Source organism: Panthera uncia, chromosome D4 (genome assembly GCF_023721935.1).
Source record: "Panthera uncia isolate 11264 chromosome D4, Puncia_PCG_1.0, whole genome shotgun sequence".
NCBI lineage: Eukaryota > Metazoa > Chordata > Mammalia > Carnivora > Felidae > Panthera > Panthera uncia.
Genome location: NC_064807.1, coordinates 70,681,657 through 70,699,712, shown reverse-complemented (window position 1 = coordinate 70,699,712; position 18,056 = coordinate 70,681,657). Strand labels below are relative to the sequence as shown.

Sequence of the window (18,056 nt, the reverse complement as noted above, 5' to 3'; positions counted from 1 at the left end):
TTATAAAATAAAACACCAAAATGTTAAAAGTTGTTTTTATGGGTAGTAAAATTCCTGTGATTTTTATTTCCTATTCTACTTATCAGTATTTGTCAAATTGTTCACAATTAGTATTTATTTATTGCCTTCACATTTTAAAAGCATTATTAACTGTAATAAAGAAAATATGCTCTTTTAAAAAACAATAGTTTGGTCTGAGGATGCTTGCCATCAAACTAAATGTTTGCTTTCAACATAATCTTTTCAGATGATGTATCACCAACATTAAGTATTTTGTACATATGAGCCATTTTACTTACTTGATATCTTTTCAGAAAAGATGATTATGAATAAATTAAATAAAACTTTTTTTAAAAAAGAAAATATTTTCTGAGTTGTAGGCTAAATATTACTCAGTTTGAATTCTAATATTCTTCCTCTATTGGGGAAATAAAATTTGTCCCATTTTATTTCATTAAAAACAATTTTTTTAATGTTTATTTTTGAGAGAGAGAGAGAGAGACAAGAGTGCAAGCAGGGGAAGGGCAGAAAAAGATGGGAGACACAGAATCTGAAGCAGGCTCCAGGCTCCAAGCTGTTAGCACAGAGCCTGACACGGGGCTCAAATCCACAGACTGTGAGATCATGACCTGAGTCAAAGCTGGACCTTTAACCGACTGGTGCCCCTAGGCGCCCCTAATTTGTCCCATTTTAAATGTGTAACTTGTAAACAAATTTAAAGGTGAGTTTCTTGTTTCTTGAAGTACCAAGAACACATAAACTAAGTTACAACTACTGATAAAGTAACTTTAATACAATTTAAAATACTACCACACAAAAATAAAGCTGTTGCTTCTATTTGCAATATTCAGCTTTTTTTTTATTAAAAAAATTTTAATGTTTCCATATTTTTGAGAGAGAGAAAGAAACAGAGAGAGAGAGACAGAGTGTAAGTTGGGGAGGGGCAGAGAGAGAAGGAGACACAGAATCTGAAGCAGGTTCCAGGCTTTGAGCTGTCAGCCGGGAGCCCAACACAGGGCTCAAACCCACAAACTGTGAGATTGTGACCGGAGCCGAAGTTGGACGCTCAACCGACTAAGCCACCCAGGTGTCCCTGCAATATTCAGCTTTCTATGAGTAAAGACTGGTGGATTATTCATAGACATGAATGAAATACATTTGCATTTTGGCAAAACCAATGACTGGGATAAGGAACATTACATTTTCTGGTTTTTTATTTTAACATTTTTCTCTATTAAATAATTTTAGTGACATAACAAAGATGTCTGAAGTGATAATCATTTTGAATAACCATTCCTATTCTGCTCAAAGAATGCCATCAAATAAGCTAAATGCAAAAAATGGCACATGGAGAATTATGACCAAAAAGACTTTCTTAAAAACGAGGAAGTCCGGAACCTGACATCTACTTTGCTGGTGTAACTTTCGTACAACTGGCCGACAGAGCTCACAGACAAGGAGTTTGCAGTGGAGCCTTCTGTTTCATTAATAGGACTTTTGGACCTGGGGCTCCAGGAAGCAGAGGATTAATTCAGCTGTTCTAAAGTGTCTTCCCTACCCTATGGGCTGCATGTGAATGCACACATGTAGAAATGACTCTCTTCCAAGATTTCCCCTCCTCAGCGGTTAGAAACAACACCTGATATTCATTGACTATATCCTGGGGCCTAAGGCACAGTGACCAGGACAATTTTTTTTTTTTTTTTCAAAATGAGGCTATGTTTTTAAAAACGTTTGTTTTAGCTACAAAGAGCAGCCAGCCAGCTTTGCAGAAAACCATTTATTAAGTGAAGGAAGACTGGTCATATCCAAATACAGACAAAATACTGTGACTAAAGCATGCTCTCATTACGGAGACATCACGGATGCTCATTAGCTGATTTTATTGGATTTTTTTTCTTACTTCCATAGGTTTTAGGCTGTATCAACAAATACTGAAAGCAAAAGAAAATTACACGACGTTAGAGGCCAATATACACACAATGGAATAAGCCACTGGGACATAAAACTAGAATTTTATTTAGAGCACAAGTACACGGACAAATATGAAGCAAAAACAGTGAGCTGAAAAAGATGAAAACATTGTAGTGTGAAACGCAGTGAGCAGCAAAATAAAGATGAAGCCAACAGTATATTCTTATTAACAAAAAAGGTCTATCATATTAATACAAATATCAACTGGCAGAGGATTAACCAAGAGCATCAAAGTCACACATTTTAACATATTAACAGAAATTTCCCTCCATTTCAATTCACCTTTCTCCTCTTTCACAAATTATAACTGCAGCAGTTTAAAAGAGAATTTTAAAATATGATTAGAATGAACATCAGGCACACATGTGCTTTTTTTCACGTAAGTCAGTTAAAAGTCAAGTGGCCAGAAAATATACCAAAAATGACACTCTACCAAATGGGTAGGGGGAGTAATAAATGTATCTTCAAAGAACAGTACCATTTTTCATAACATTTTTCTGAGTATTAACTGTGGTGGTATATTTCTGTTTTAAACAAATGTCTGGAGTTAAATTATACTGAATAAATTGATGAATCTACTTTTTTATTCCCAATTAACCTCTAAGTGGTAGAATGAAAGAAATCTTCATAAGGAAGATCTTATTTAAGTTGAATACAGCACTCATTCCAATAAGCAACCAAAGTTCTTCATTTGAACAGATAAATGAGTGATTTAAGTGATTCTGTTGAATCCAAAATGCTTCCAGTCATTCTCTTACCAGGTTTCAGGCCTATGGGGTTACATTTACATTTTCAGATCACAACGAAAAAGGGGGCTATCTGGCAAATCTAGGTCTAATTTTAGCAGTGAAAAAAAGTTTTAAAGTCATGATGGAAATATACTATATAAATTAGAAACCTAATAAATACATATGTATTACTTAAAAGTTGCCCTGGGCATAAGGGCCTTAGGACAGACATACAAAATGTAAAGAAGATCCAAAATGGGAAAAAAAAATCCAAGAGCAGGATTCAAATAAACCTGCCCACAGCTATCTAATAGAAACCGTTAATCATCATGATCTATCATGCCATAATCTTTGGTGTCCAAAATATAAAAGAAATTCTATGTATAAACACCTCACCTGAAAACCCCCAATGCAGGAATCAAGAAATATTTTAGTGTTGTTCTGGAGGCCACTGGACAAGGGCAGAACTTCTTTAGAACATACATAATTGAGTTTCCTTTTATTGCTTTATCACCTCCATCGAGGGGTAAATGTTTAAAGCATATTCTGGAGAAAAGGCTCACAATTAAAATCTGCCCTTCTTTTCCTTTAAGCAAAGGAGTGGCAGGGGCCTTGATGAATTAGTTTTAATATTCTTAAAATTAAATCAGCAATTTCAGCAGCAATGTTTCCAAATACAGCATTGGCTGTCACCATGTATCTGACAGTCACACAAAAAGCCTCTACATAACTCAGGAGATTAAAGAAATCTCATAATTATAAACCCATTGAGCAGACAGAATGAAACCCTGCACTAAGCAAGGAATTTTGACATGTTGGTATTAAAATGCTCTTAAGAACATAGCCTACTTTTCTTTAACATTTTATGACTGTTTCCCTTCCAGTTTGAGTATAAATGTATAATATTTCCCCCATGTTGAATTTTAACAAAACATAGAATTCATCCACTTTTCTCTCGAATTGCAGGGTTTGTTTGGAAATACTGACACAAGATGTAAACACTAGGAAAAACTAACGACAGGTGGGTATGAAAAAATTCTGATGGTCATAAGGCAGCCAAATAGGTTATAAAGCCCATGTGAATGCTGAATATAAAAGTTAATTATTTGGGAACTCTGAGACTTCCACAGTCCCTAATAAATAAATTTGAAAAGCTAAAAATTCTTATTAAAAGCAATTCAAACAATAAGCCAGGATAACCAACAAAAATGAGGTAGGCACCTCATAGTTCTGTTATTACATCATTTACCTGGATAGAAATAACCAGATAAAAGTAAATTAAGCTGCTACATTGTCATTCCATAGGATTTTTCTGTAAGGTGTTCAAGTATCAGAAGAACAAAAAAAGATTTGAGGTGGGAGGAGTACCGAAAAAGCTAAAAATTCTTGCTTTCTCTTTTTGCAAACATTGCCTTTCAAAGAGTTGGGGGAAAGTATGGAAGAAAATCTGACGTGGAATTTACACATGTGAAACAAGATGCTGAAGTTGGCACCACTTGACAACTACAATATTTCCTTCCGTAGAGGCCACTAAGTGCTGGCTCAAAATATTAAACAACTAAGTACACATTTTCACAAGTCACACATACAACTGTTGACTGGCACAGCCTCTTAGCACAGTTCTTCAGTTTAGCTACAATAAGTGATAGCAGCAATGGTTAACAATTCCACATAAACATCACAAACACAGATAGGAAAGGGCACCTATAACAACATGCAAATCTCAACAGTGACATCACTGAATATTACACAATGCATAGAAATTGTAATGGTTTTTGGCAAGATGGGTTTTTTTTGTAACAAATACTTTATAAAACAAAAGTTCTTTTGTTATAAATGCTATTTAAAAAGTTGTAATATAATGAACTGTAGATATAAAAATTCAGTTAGATAAAGTTAATCTGAGTGGATTAATACTAAAATGGACCTGCTACTTCATCCAGTATAAATAATCCATTATAAATTAATTTCTAGTGGAAGTATACTAAGTTATTTGATTTATAAAATGTAAGAATTACAGAAAGTAAACAGACATAAAAATCACTTAAGTACAGTATGCGCAATTACTGTTAAGGTTCTATATTGCTGATGTCTTCCTAATTCTACTTACCACAAATAAATAAATTATGCCAAAGCATTTTTAAAGCTCTTTGAAATGGATGTACCATGGTAAAAATACTCTCTAATTCCAGTGTAATACAAAGGAGAACATTAGAAGTCTAGCAAAATTCAACACTGCATTCAAAAGACAATTCCACTGTACTTAAAAAAAAAATCCTAGAATTTCACCTTTTTTCTTCAACTATAATCTGGTAAATATAATTTGTAAAATAAAAATTTGTGAATATTTTTCATTTATGCTTGAATTCTTTTTTAGAAGAACAAGCAGGATAATCAGAGAATTTACAAATACTTTGTATTTCTACATCTTCCTGCTATAGGTCTTCCATTAGTTCCCATTTTCTCTTTCTTCCCTATCTTTAACTAAATTCACTTCAGAAACATCCTAATTATGTTGATAGAAGTTTGATCCTTTGGATTGAAGATACATCTCAAACCTTCAAGATGATATTTTAACCTTTCCATAGAATAAAAAAGGACATTATAGACTGCATTCAAAACTAATAATATAGATACCATGAAGCTGGATATGCAAATGAGTGTCACAATAAACAAAAAGTTACTTTTTAGTTCATGGTCTATAATTGGAATTCATATACTTGAAAACTGTAGTTTGTTTTCCCTCTGTAAATGAAAACTAAGTATGAATGGGGAGAGATGCTTGTTAAAAAATGATTACATTTAGAGATTATTCCATCAAATTTCAAAAAGAAGTTGCTAATCAAGATATAACACTATACAATGAAAAGTGACAATTCACATGTAAAAATAGCCTATTTGGAAACTAGCAGCTTGAATCTACTTCTAATAGAAACTTGACTGAGGGCTTAAAAACCAATTACAATTTTGAAAACAAGAAAAGGATACTCTTTCTCAGTGGAAACGCAGGGTTGTTTTCCCTCCCTAAACTCTGATCTATGGATTAGAAGTCAGGGTGCCTAGGTTCTAGATCTGGTTCTGACAAGGTGTGTACACCTGGGCATTCATCTAATGTCTCTAGGATTGTTCCTCTCTTCTATAAAAAAGAGGGGTAGATTAGGTTAGATGTTTCCAATCTTATTTTCCAGACTCCCCATGTGAAGGATGTGTCATAGAGGTAGTAGCTCATTCAGTCTAGTGAGTCTCAAAATAGGAAGGTAGGGGCGTAGGGAACATGAGAATTCCTGGGGAATCAGCGTGAGGACTCCCTTTGCAATCTCTACTCCTTGACCTCTTTGTCCTCTACTCCCAGAGGACATGGTGACTCCTATTCTTCATAGCACTGAAAAGCACTGGACTCGAGGTTCTCTTGGTCAGCCTCTAGGATTATAATTCAGCAAAGATGATGGTTCACATTAATATTCTGACCTAATTAATATTCTGATCAAATTAATACTGACTTCATTAATACTGAGTGTAATTCAACAAAGTCATGGTTTACAAACCAACTCAATTGTATTAAAATGTTGTCTTTTAAAAATAATGCAATCTTTCATACCAACCTAGGTGTTTCCCTCCGTCTGATTAATTTACAAATAGGATGAAGCATGATAAATTTTTATTAACTTCCTTTTCTCTGATTAGAAGTGAAATCAGAGTTGTTGGCAGTTTGCCAATATCATCCCCTTTTCTGTTTTATATCATTAGAAATACATTAACCAAAGATGATATATGGAGTATATTTATGTCCCAGTTATACTCTATGGCAAGGATCTCTTAAAATCATCCTGTCTTCATCACTTTGCCTTGTGAAAATGCATTCATTTCATCTCAGCCAGATCTGAGCAGGGAAGAGAAGCAATGTTGAATTCCATGCATTAAGGGAAAAACAAAAGACAACTGAGGATCCCGTTGCCAATGGTATGTTTCTTAATAAGCAACTCTCTATCTGTACCTTATCATATGGTAATATGCCAAGATCTGATATAAAGGAATTCTATTTGAGAAAAAAATCTATTAAAACTAATTGGTAGAGAACTTGTTAATTCCTTAGTGTTTATAACATTTTTTTCCATAAATGAACCTTTTAAAAATTAGCTTATTGCAATAAATTATCATACACTCCTCTTGACTTCTCCGCTAGGCTTGGAAATTTATTTCCTTTATCACATAGTAGAGTCTTTATTTATAGATGCTAAGTATTATAGCTCTATTTTGGTTAGAGAAATACAGATCAAAATATTCCTTTCCTATAGATAGAGAAAACCAGTCACAAGAAGCCTGATTAAAATCAGAAGTGTTTGCCTCTAATATGTTGAACGATGGAGATAGCCAACTAGAGAAAATCTGAATGGTTTTGGTCTATCTCTAATTCTGAGACTCGTAAGGACAGTATTTTTCTTCAAAAATTTTGTTAAAAACAATCTTTATTTATTTATTTATTTATTTGTTTGTTTGTTTAAGTAGGCTCCACAACCAACATGGGGCTTGAACTCACAAGCCTGAGATCGAGAGTCACAGGCTTAACTGACTTGAACCAGCCAGGCACCCCAAAAACAATCTCGATAGATAAAAAACCAAAATATTAATAACAAATTCTTCTATCAAATATTGTCGGGGGTGGGGGTTGCGTGGCTCAGTTGGTTGAGTATCCAACTTCAACTCAGGTCATGATCTCACAGCTCATGGGCTCAAGCCCCAGGTCAGGCTCTGTGCTGACAACAAAGAGCCTGGAGTGTGCTTCAGATTCTGTGTCTCCCTCTCTTCCCCTCTTGTGCTCTGTCTCTGTCTCTATCTAAAATAAATAAACATTAAAAAATTAAATATTGTTAATTTGCTGGCACCAAATTTGCAGGCAAGATCGGGGCGCCTGGGTGGCGCAGTCGGTTGAGCGACCGACTTCAGCCAGGTCACGATCTCGCGGTCCGTGAGTTCGAGCCCCGCGTCAGGCTCTGGGCTGATGGCTCGGAGCCTGGAGCCTGTTTCTGATTCTGTGTCTCCCTCTCTCTCTGCCCCCCCCCCGTTCATGCTCTGTCTCTCTCTGTCCCAAAAATAAATAAAAAACGTTGAAAAAAAAAATTAAAAAAAAAAAAAATTTGCAGGCAAGACCAAACTCCCTGGCAGACTGGCAATCAATGCTCAGTAACTGGTGGCTGGCAATACTGGCTTTTGGGCTTAAGAGCCCAACCTTCCCTTTCCCTGTCTGATTTATGAGGAACTCTCTTAAAATTGAGTTTTTGGTTTATTTGGGGGTAAAAACAAATGGAAATCACTTTTAAAAATATAATTACTTGTACACACACTCACCTCCATGAAAAAGTTAAGTGTCCTTTAAAAAGTGACACAGACTTATGCTCTCTACTCATGGCCAGGGGAGAAACAAACTGCCAAATGTCCTATATCAAAATAATTAAAATAATGAGGCCTAAACAATGTTGTACCAACAAACATGCCAGGTGATGGCACTGCTCTCAATTTGGAATTGAATGTATATTGATGATTTTATTACACTAGGGATTTCATGTATAATTTATCACTTCAGAGTCCACAGATGCACAGCAAATCACCTTGTGAACAAGCTGCCTCAGCCAAAAAGGACAGAACTTAATAGGATCTGGATCTGGTTTCAGATCCTGATGCTCTTATGTAGTAGCTGTGATATGGGCAACCCATTTGACTTCTATGATTTCCTCATTTATGAAGGAGAAATAATCACACTTACCCTCAGGACTATTGTGAGAATTAAGTGAAACAGCTTACAGAAGCACTTACTACTCTGGCATACTGTTAAGTACTCAGTAAACGATAGTGATGGTAATCTGCACATTCTGGTACATGTGTGCACCTATGTGAACCCAATAGATGGTGCAGGAGTGGCTGCCTTCATATTGGTTTTAAAACAGGCTCTAAGGAAGATTCTCGTCAAAATACTCAAAGCAGTGTTATGTATTCCACAGCAAACCAACATATTCAGTGGCTGGATAATAGACAAACTGTATGAGTACAAATTCGGGAAATGATGCAAAAAGAGTATCGGCAGAGACTTTTTTTGGTGAGCTCTCAAAAATGAAATGAAACTTTTATTATAGTATCTTTTATAAATTCTTTGAGGGTAGGGACTGTTTTACACATCTTTGTACCCTTCCCAGTGTCTGGACAATAGGTGTTCAAATATCTGTTGATATGGCTGTAAATTCTCTCTCAGTGAAAGTTATTTGATGTCATGACATCTTAAAAGCTAAGCCATATGACTGAGATCAATTAATGTGATGAAAGTTTCAGCTAACAATGATCTAAATGAAAAACCAAAGAGACTTGATCTACTCTAGAAAATTTTCAGACTATTGTTTACTGCTCTGGGAAGTGATTTAACACAGGGGAAAGTGAATTGACATAGGGAAAATTTAACACAGGGAAAAGATCTAGAAAAATATTTTAAGTAGCTGGCGTATTACAAACCATATTCAGACCACCCCTACTAACTAGGAGAATAAATGGAATTTTAAGAATAAGCTCTGTTGGATTAACATCCTGAATTTCTCTAACCTTTTCAGATTTTATGGTTTTAAAAACAATTGCTACCATCCAAGGTTTTCAACAGTCACTCACATGAATATAGAAGAAAGACTGAATTTTGCAGCTATCTCCCCTCAAATGCTGACAGATGGGCTTGACACTTTTGTTGTAGACAGCGCACAACTTTCAGAGTCATGTGAGAAGCACTGGAGAATTCCTTACGTGACATTACACTGACTTAAAAATGTAAACCTTGTAAATATGGTTTTATGGTTTCTGTATGAATCACAGGATTGACTGGAAAGGCAGCACATTCAGTTGTAGTGAACACCTACTGGACTGCTGAATTTTCACGAAAGCACATGAATGATATTTTGGCATGTACCAGTGCCACAGTATGAACATAACTTCTTTTAAGTTAAAGTAACAAATAATGAAAATGGCATCTGGCAATAGCATGTCTTCAGTATTGTTTATATAAAAACACAAAATTTAGAGGTAGTTGCAGATAATTTTTCATAATTTCATTAATGCAAAGAGATACTGTAATTCAGCTAAACTTCTACCAAGCCATTCTTCAGAAAAGCTTTCTAAATCTAAATGTCACAATGTTCCTATTTGGTTTGAGTTATCAAAGCAAAATAAAAATAAATAAAAAAGTAATTTACATTCTCAATTTGTGTTCTTCTGAGTGAAAATGCAATAGAATGAAATAGGAGAGATTTTCATTGTAGTGCCTTAATCAACACAAATAGGAATGCAAAATTCCCTAATTCTGCTTTCTCAGTACATCCTCACTGCCCTTCTTCCTCATGACAAACTTACTTTGCTGTCAAAAACATATTAAGAATTTTTAAAAGTATGTCAATGCAAAAATAAAATGCACACATTTTAAGTGTTTCACAAAAACCTTTTTTTTTTTTTTTTTAAACAAGAGGTAACCCATTAAGAACAGCCTTATTGGCACCTAGGTGGCTTAGTTGGTTAAGCTTCTGACTTTGGCTCAGGTCATGATCTTGCAGTTCTTGAGTTCAAGCCCCACGTCAGGCTCTGTGCTGACAGCTTAGAGCCTGGAGCCTGTTTCAGATTCTGTGTCTCCCTCTCACTCTCATACTCCCCTGCTGCTCCCCTCCCCTGCTCATACTCTTTCTCTCTCAAAAATAAACAAACATTAAAAAAATTTTTTTTAAGAGTTCTTTTATAGTAGGCTGTCCTGTGCACTTACAAACAAGGGTATAGAATAAGGAAAGTTTTGTAAAGGGAACTGGGAGAAAGAGGTCCTGTGGCTCAAAATGAACAGAAGAGGGGGCACCAGGGGACACAGCGTGCCATCATGAAAGGTCACTCAGCATTCCTTCTAATCAGATAGCCTTGAGAGATGGGAAAACACTGTGTCCCCATTTCTGGCTCAAATCACTGGAAACTGACTCTGAGTTGGAACTAAGGAAGATAAACAGAAAAAACTCAAGTCAGAAGACAGTACCATTTCCTTAACAATAACTGATTTGTCTTGATCTCAACATAAAATGAAGATAACTAAGCTTTTCAAGGATTGAAAGGATGAAAGATGTGTACAGAAATAAATATGTATGTATTGAAATGTCTAAAGAAATATTTACTAAAATATTAACAGCGGTTATTTGGGCCAGCAGATTTATGAGTGTTTGTGCTCTTTATGCTTACCTAAATTTTCTAATTTTCACACAGTAACTATTATATAAATGATGCATGTAAGTCACTTGACACAGAGCTGGCATACACACTAGTTAAAAAATGGTGGCTGCCATCATTAATACAAAAAAAAATAAATAAAACAAGATATCTTCCACCCTTTCTTATTTCTGGATGCCTCTCTATGGAGGAAAAGTCACGAAATGAAGTTGATTCCACCACAAAAAGTCCACAGAAGACTTTCTACTCATGAACCAAAGGAAAGGTCACCATATAGAGGAATGAGTCTTTATGTGTTTATGACTTGGTGTTGAAAAAAGCTACCAAGCCAAGGGAAACCTCAGCTTTTGTGATGATTTAGGAAGGCATATAAAAATGAAACCTGAACGCGCTGTACAATAAGTTAACACATAAAATACCACCTACCCTTCTAGCTAATGTGAATTAAGAGGTTGCCTTAAAGAACAAATACTTCCCAACAGAATCCAACAAAGCAATTAAGATTCGGATTTTCTATGTGTTAATGATTATACAGGACAGGAACCAAGCTCAACTTCATTGTCGCCCTAATGTCTAAATTTATGTTGTTATTGAAGGATCTTAACTAAAAATACACCACAGGCTTTAAGACTTGAAAATAAAGACCTTGGGAAAACCACCACAAAGAGTTGTTTAACCAAAATTATTATTATTATAATTGCAGGGTATCACAGATAAATTTATATTTACTAGAAACTGCACATTTTCAAGAATGCTTTGAATTCAGCTAAATCCAATAACAAAATGTTGTTACCCCAAATGAGTGTCAATATTCTTTTGATCTCAACTACAGAGTTAAGTAATCTCCTAGGGAAAAGAGACTGAAGTTTAATGCTTATAAATAAATAATTCAGGGGGTTTGGGCTTTGAAGAGTAGTCCTCTTTTGTTGTCCTGACTAGCGCTTCCAGATTTTTAATAAGACCCTCCCATTCTCTACCTTCTCTTTATGTTTGATATACAGTCTAATGCTTGGGAACATTTTGAAAGCTTTGGTAGTTTTGCAAATCTGAAAATCACACTTCATTTAAACTGATTTCTTAGGGAACAAAAAAAATCTATCCAGGTTCAAGCACAACAGTAAAGAGCTGTTAACAGTCTTTTTTGCCACAATATTGGACTTTGCATATTATTTAAAAATTATATATCTTTCAAAAAGAATGGCACCTTTATTGCCCTCAAAAGAAAAGATGTTACCTAAACATCTAGATTTTCAGACATTACAAAAAAGAGGCACAGGAGCTAAAATTCTAATTCAGCTAAAAAAAATATGTAAATAATTTGTAGAGCTTATGTCAACACTCTCATATTCTGGATCTGACTGAATATAATTCTGTGTAAGCAGCAGAGCTAGTATTGTTTCCTCCTGATTAATATAAAATTTTAAAACTTAAAAAAATAAAGCCATTTATTAACTAGACTCAAAATGAGAGGTGGGGTGGGAAGGAAAAGCAGGCGTTGAGGACACACGTGTCTAGGACGACTTTCAGTTACTTTTCTGACAGTTTTTTAAAAAACGGAATTCCTTCTCTACTTTGTATTGCCTGAGAACCACTATGGTTTTGTAACGGCTATAACAGTAATTACATTTAATCACCCACAAGTACATTTGTGTTAAGCCTATAAATACTATGTTAGCAATACTAAACTATCTCCATTGGCTTATTTGTAAAAAGAAAAATATATTATATATTTATATTTTTATAAAGTTAACACTGAGGGCCGAGGAAAGGAAACGAGAAGCAGTGTATAACCACAGTTTCTCTGGACACAGTAACCAAGCTGGGGTCTTGCTCAGGACACCTGGTCAAGCAGTGTCTGAGGAAGAGTCGTAAGAGGCAGAGACGATGAAATTGCCGCTGTTGGAGTGCCCGGCCACTGACTGTGCGGCCTGCTGGCTCAGATTGTTACAGATAAGCACCAGCTGGTTGCTCTGAGCCTCAGACAAGGTGCTGCAGCTCTGATACACGCTGAAATTGGTCTTCCTGCCGGGGATGTTGCCCTTCTCACACATGGTCTTCACCATCTTGGCCAGCTTGTTCTTGCCAAGGGCTTGGCAGTTATACCAATGCAGAGCTGCCAAGTTCACCACTGGCTTGATGGACAGGTAGAAAGGGGCATCCTCGTAGCGCATGGCAGGAGGTCGCCGCTGGGCATACTCCTTATAGTCCTGTACGGGGCAGGTCTGTGGGGCATGCTGGGTGGCATACACACGAGAGTCCGTCCCCCCTCTCTTGGTTTTGGCATTCAGGTCACCAGTGTCTTGACCCATCCACTCTAAGTACTCCAGCCCCGTTTCTGTTACCCGGAGCCGGATATCACCCCACTTCAAGGTAGATCCATGGAATCCTGTGCAGTGCCCAAAAGCTTTTGTGTTGTTGAGCCACACAAGGTTGAGAAGACCCTCAGGATTATAGCGGCTCAGCAGTCCTCTTTTTCGCAGAATGAGCTCATCAGCAAAGGTGAGCTTCATGGACTTGTGTGGCTTATTTCCTTTTCCTTTGCAGCGGAGTTCAATCTGCTTCTGTTTCAGGGCCTCTTGGGAACGCTTGAATTCCTTATCCCTCGTAATACTGTAGCCATACCTGTGTTCTTTTAGGTACCGTTCAAGTCCACACTGGTAATTGGCCAAGCTGTTGGGTTCATACTCGGACCCATCCTTCTGCCTGGCATCCACAAAGAAAGAGGCCAGGTAGGCATCCAACTCCTTGCAAGGGATGACATAAATCTCTCTTGTTTCAGAAGGATACTTGGAGATGAGGAACTCGCGGAAATTGCGGAGCGCAGTCTGCGTGCTCCGGATGGTTTTCTCATTCTGCTCCCTGCTGAGCTCAGCTGCTCTTTCATCCTGGTCTGCAACAAATTGGGGAGGGGAGGGATAGAGAGGGTGTTGATGAGTTCAGACAATGCACTTTCTACTCTGAAATAAAGTTTCCTCTTATAATGAAAAGGGAAAGAAGGAATCCATTTTATAGAGATCACTTACAAATGTTATTTACATACCTGCTGCATTATAATAGCCAACTTCAGTTTCACAAATGATGTACTAGACAAGGGTATGGCCCATTACAATCAAAATGAGCTTCTTGTGTCACTGGCACATAAGCTTTGTGCATGAAAGTTTGTGGGAGGAGTGAGTTTTAGAAACAGCCTTTGTTTTAGGAAGAATGCAAGGGGAAAAAATGTGCTATTCATCCTACTGCAGTGTGCAAGGGCCCCATTAAAGCTGACACACTCATTTTGAATCACTTCATTTGTGAAACCAGAGGTTGTACTGGTTCCATTTTATTGAATTAACTAAATATTCAAATTTGTTATTTAGCACATCACTAGAGATCTATATTTAAAAGTTACCAAACAGATGATTTGCAGTAGTTAATTCAACACTTTATGGCAATTTAGGTTAACACAATTTATAAATATTCTGTGTGTAATTGCAGGGCTATTTGTAAGAAGTGGTAACATATTCGGTATTTTGTAAAGTAATGAGGATAGGGGCGCCTGAGTGATTCAGTGGGTTAAGTGTCTGACTTTGGCTCAGGTCATGATCTCACGGCTCATGTGTTTGAGTCCTGCATCGGGGCTCTGTGCTAATGACTCAGAGCCTGGAGCCTGCTTCAGATTCGGTGTCTCCCTCTCTCTCTCTGCCCCTCCCCTGCTCGTGTTCGTTCTCTTCCTCTCAAAAATAAACATCAAAAAAATTTTTTTTAAATAAATAAAAAAGTAACGAGGATAAAACTTCTTAAGTGTAACAAACAGGACAACGAATTTTGAATTAGGTTACTACAATCCAGATGTAAGGAAAGGGATGTATCTCTTGGACAAATCATTTTATTTATTATTTATACTCTTCCACCAAGAACTAGAATTGCCTCTTCTCATTATGGATCATCCACAGTTAAGTGATGTTGCTCTAGAGTACCAGTTCTCACACTTGAGTGTGCTTCAGGATTGCTCAGGATGCTTGATCAATAGCAGATTCCCAGCTGGCAGGAATCCATGCCCAGGAGGAGGTTTGAGAGAAACTCCCTTGAGAAACAAAGTTCTAGTGTTTATGTGTTATGATGGAAACCCTACTCTATTTTTTACTCAACTTTTTTTATTAAGTTCAATGATATCATCTAAATGGTTTCCTTTCAGTAGTATGTAATTTAAATTTGGACTCAATAGTAACAATAAAAATGTTTTGTCAAAAATCACTATGTCAGACATGGGTGTAACTCAAAAAGAGAAATTCTAAAAATGAAACCACACAATAGAAAACTTGGCTATCCTATTGATTGTTGAGAGGCAAGCATCAAGCTTAGTTTAAAACAACATAAAAATGTAATTTCTGATTTTACAGTATAAAGGTAAAATATTTTGTTTATCCTGTTTATCTTATTTAGGAAAATTTTAGTTTGTAAGGTTGCTCATTGGAAGTCTTTGTAAATAACCACATACAATAATAAGAATTCTAATAAACTGAATTTTATTCAGAAAAGACACTTTTTGTATTACTATACACATTTATGAATAATTATGTTATTTTAAAATGACATTCTAATGTGTAATTGCCAAAATCCTAACTTTATAAAACAAAATGAACTAAAATTCACTAGACTACCTAATTAGATATTTTTATAGGCATGTTTTTGAAGGATCATATTTCTAAAATTCAATATACAAAAGTGTATTTTATACTTCGTTAGACTTGACTTTTGATTATGCTATTTTCTTCCAGTTAAAAACTGTTTATATATCACCAATAAAGATGTGTATCTTTCCCTCAAAAAGATGGAAGGCACACTTTGCATGTAACCTTTTACCATGCTGGCTGGCTTCCCTGGCTGTTTACATGTAAAGCCAAAGGGGCCAGCACAGCTGTTCATTCTGGCTAATTGTTTAAATATCCATCACAGTGGTCTTCAAACCTCAGAGACTTTCTAAGAAATAAACAGTCATGGACAACTTTAGGGAAAAAATTTCTAGTTTCTCAAGTTTCATACAGAATGTTTTATAAAACTTACTTGTCTGAGATGAAGACTGAGTTTGCAAATGTTGCCATCCCCAATCTAATATGGTACATATTCTGGGGTGCAAAAGACTTTGAGGAGGCAAACAAAACTTATACATTGATGATTAAACCCATAGCATGTCTTGTCCTTTGTTCTTATACATGTTCTTATACAGGTGAAATTTGCCATCGGAAAGAGGGTATTTGGGCCTGAACTGGGGTGAATTTAGGACTTCTGAAGGGGTTATAGGTTAGTAAGGTTGGTTCTTTTCACTGGAAATGGACTATTCTGCAGGACTACCAGGATGTTCAAGATAGAAGCTTAAAACTCTATTCAGTTCTTTCAGATTCAGCATGCTTTTGTTCATAAGATGCTCAATAACTATTTCATACACATGAAACATTATTTGTAGTTACAGTCAATCCTCATCTTCATTTCATAAAATATTCAACATTTTCTCCCTCTTTTTTATGAAAATAAACTGTTGAAAACCTTTGGGTGTCCATTTAAATGGATAGTTTTTTCAAAGTTCTTTTGAGGGGTATGTGAGTAAAAGAGTTAAAGTAAGCTTTCCTCCTCTTTCTACTTGGCCTCAATCTTTAGTTGAGAGCCATTACACATCTACAGGAAAAAAAAAAGAAAGAAACTAAAAACTCCTTTCCTAATAGCCTGAAATGCACCACAAAAGGAGGGGGAAGAGTAGAGAAACCCTTATTCATTTTGCACGAATAGGGGGAAGTAAATGGCCTTAAAGTCAAGTAATAGTTTTTCAGCTAATTATACAATCAAAAAAGACCAGAAAAGATTGATAATAAAATATAAAACTGTTACATTTATCTTGCTTTTATCTCTAGCTTTAGAAAAACTTCTGATCCAATTATTTTTAAAAACTTTTTATTAGGTATAACATACATACAATAAAGTATACTAGTCATTAAGTGCATGCAATTAATTTTCACAAATTGAATCCAGTATCCAGATCAAGAAAAAGAACACCACCAGCATCCCAGAGGTCTTTCTCAGTCCCCTTCTTCCAGTTACTCCCTCTCATAAAAAATAACAGCTATTCTGATGAAACAGAATACAACTGTCTGGTCTATTATTGTAACTAATATGAATGGAATCTTAGAGGATGAACTCTTTTGTATCTGGCTTCTTTTGTTCAGCATTGTGAGTTTCATCCATATTGTTTTGTAGTTGTAGATAATTTACCCTCATTGCTGTGGGTACATTACACACATTCCATTGTGTGACTATATCACAATTTTTGTTTCCACTCTATCAGGCATTTGGGTAGTTTTCAGTTTGGGGCTATTTCCAATGAAATTTTTATGAACATTGTATGAAATGATGTCAGGTGTTTACTTAGAAGTGGAATTACTGGGCCAAAGGAAATCATAGGTTCAGCTTTAATAGATACTGACAAACAATTTTCCAGAGTGGTTGTACCAATTTACTTTCACAAACTTGAGTATGTGAGAGTTCAGGTTGCTCCGTATCTTCGGCAACAACTAAGTAGTCTTTCTTTATTTAAGCCATTCTGCTGGGTGTGGGTGGTACTGCACTGTAGTCTTAATTTTCATTTCCCTGGTGACTAATAAAGTCGAACACCTCTTTATAGGTTTATTGGTCATTTGAATATTCTCTTTGTGGAATGCCTGTTCAAGTCATTTTTCTGTTGCCCTTTTGTCTGCCCTTTTCTTACTGTTTGCAAGAGGTTTTAACAAATTTTGAGTCTTTATCAGATACACATAACGCAAATATCTTCTTCCCAATCTGTGGCTTGCCTTTTCACTTTCCTAATGGTGTTTTTAATGAGTAAGAGTTTCGAATCCTAATATAGCCCAGTTATCAATTTTTTCTTTTATGGTACATGCTTTTTGCATCTTATTTAAAAAAATCGTGCTTATTCCAAAGTAATGGAAGATCTATTTCTTCCGAGGACTTTAGTTTTACTTTTCACATTTCGATCTGCCATCCACTAAACAGCCACCTGTACGTTCTAGATAAAAATTAAGATTTTTTTCAATATGGACCATGATTCATTTGATTTTAGTAAATTAATAAATTTTGACCAGGCAATACAGTAGGTAC

The 18,056-nt window shown here is 35.9% G+C and overlaps 1 protein-coding gene across 3 annotated transcripts in view; it reads right to left on the bottom strand.

Annotated features, from left to right (window-relative positions):
- Nucleotides 1–18,056, bottom strand: part of KIAA1958 (KIAA1958 ortholog) — a 158,011-nt gene that overhangs the window by 33,950 nt on the left and 106,005 nt on the right. The window contains exon 3 of one of the 3 annotated variants that reach the window (XM_049636192.1): nt 13,735–13,818. The exons of 1 other annotated variant lie outside the window; for it this stretch is intronic. In XM_049636192.1, coding sequence (XP_049492149.1) covers nt 13,735–13,818 — 84 coding nt within the window. Of the gene's footprint in view, nt 1–1,996; nt 13,819–18,056 lie in introns of those variants that run through there. One more of the 3 variants, XM_049636173.1, reaches the window with a different exon arrangement.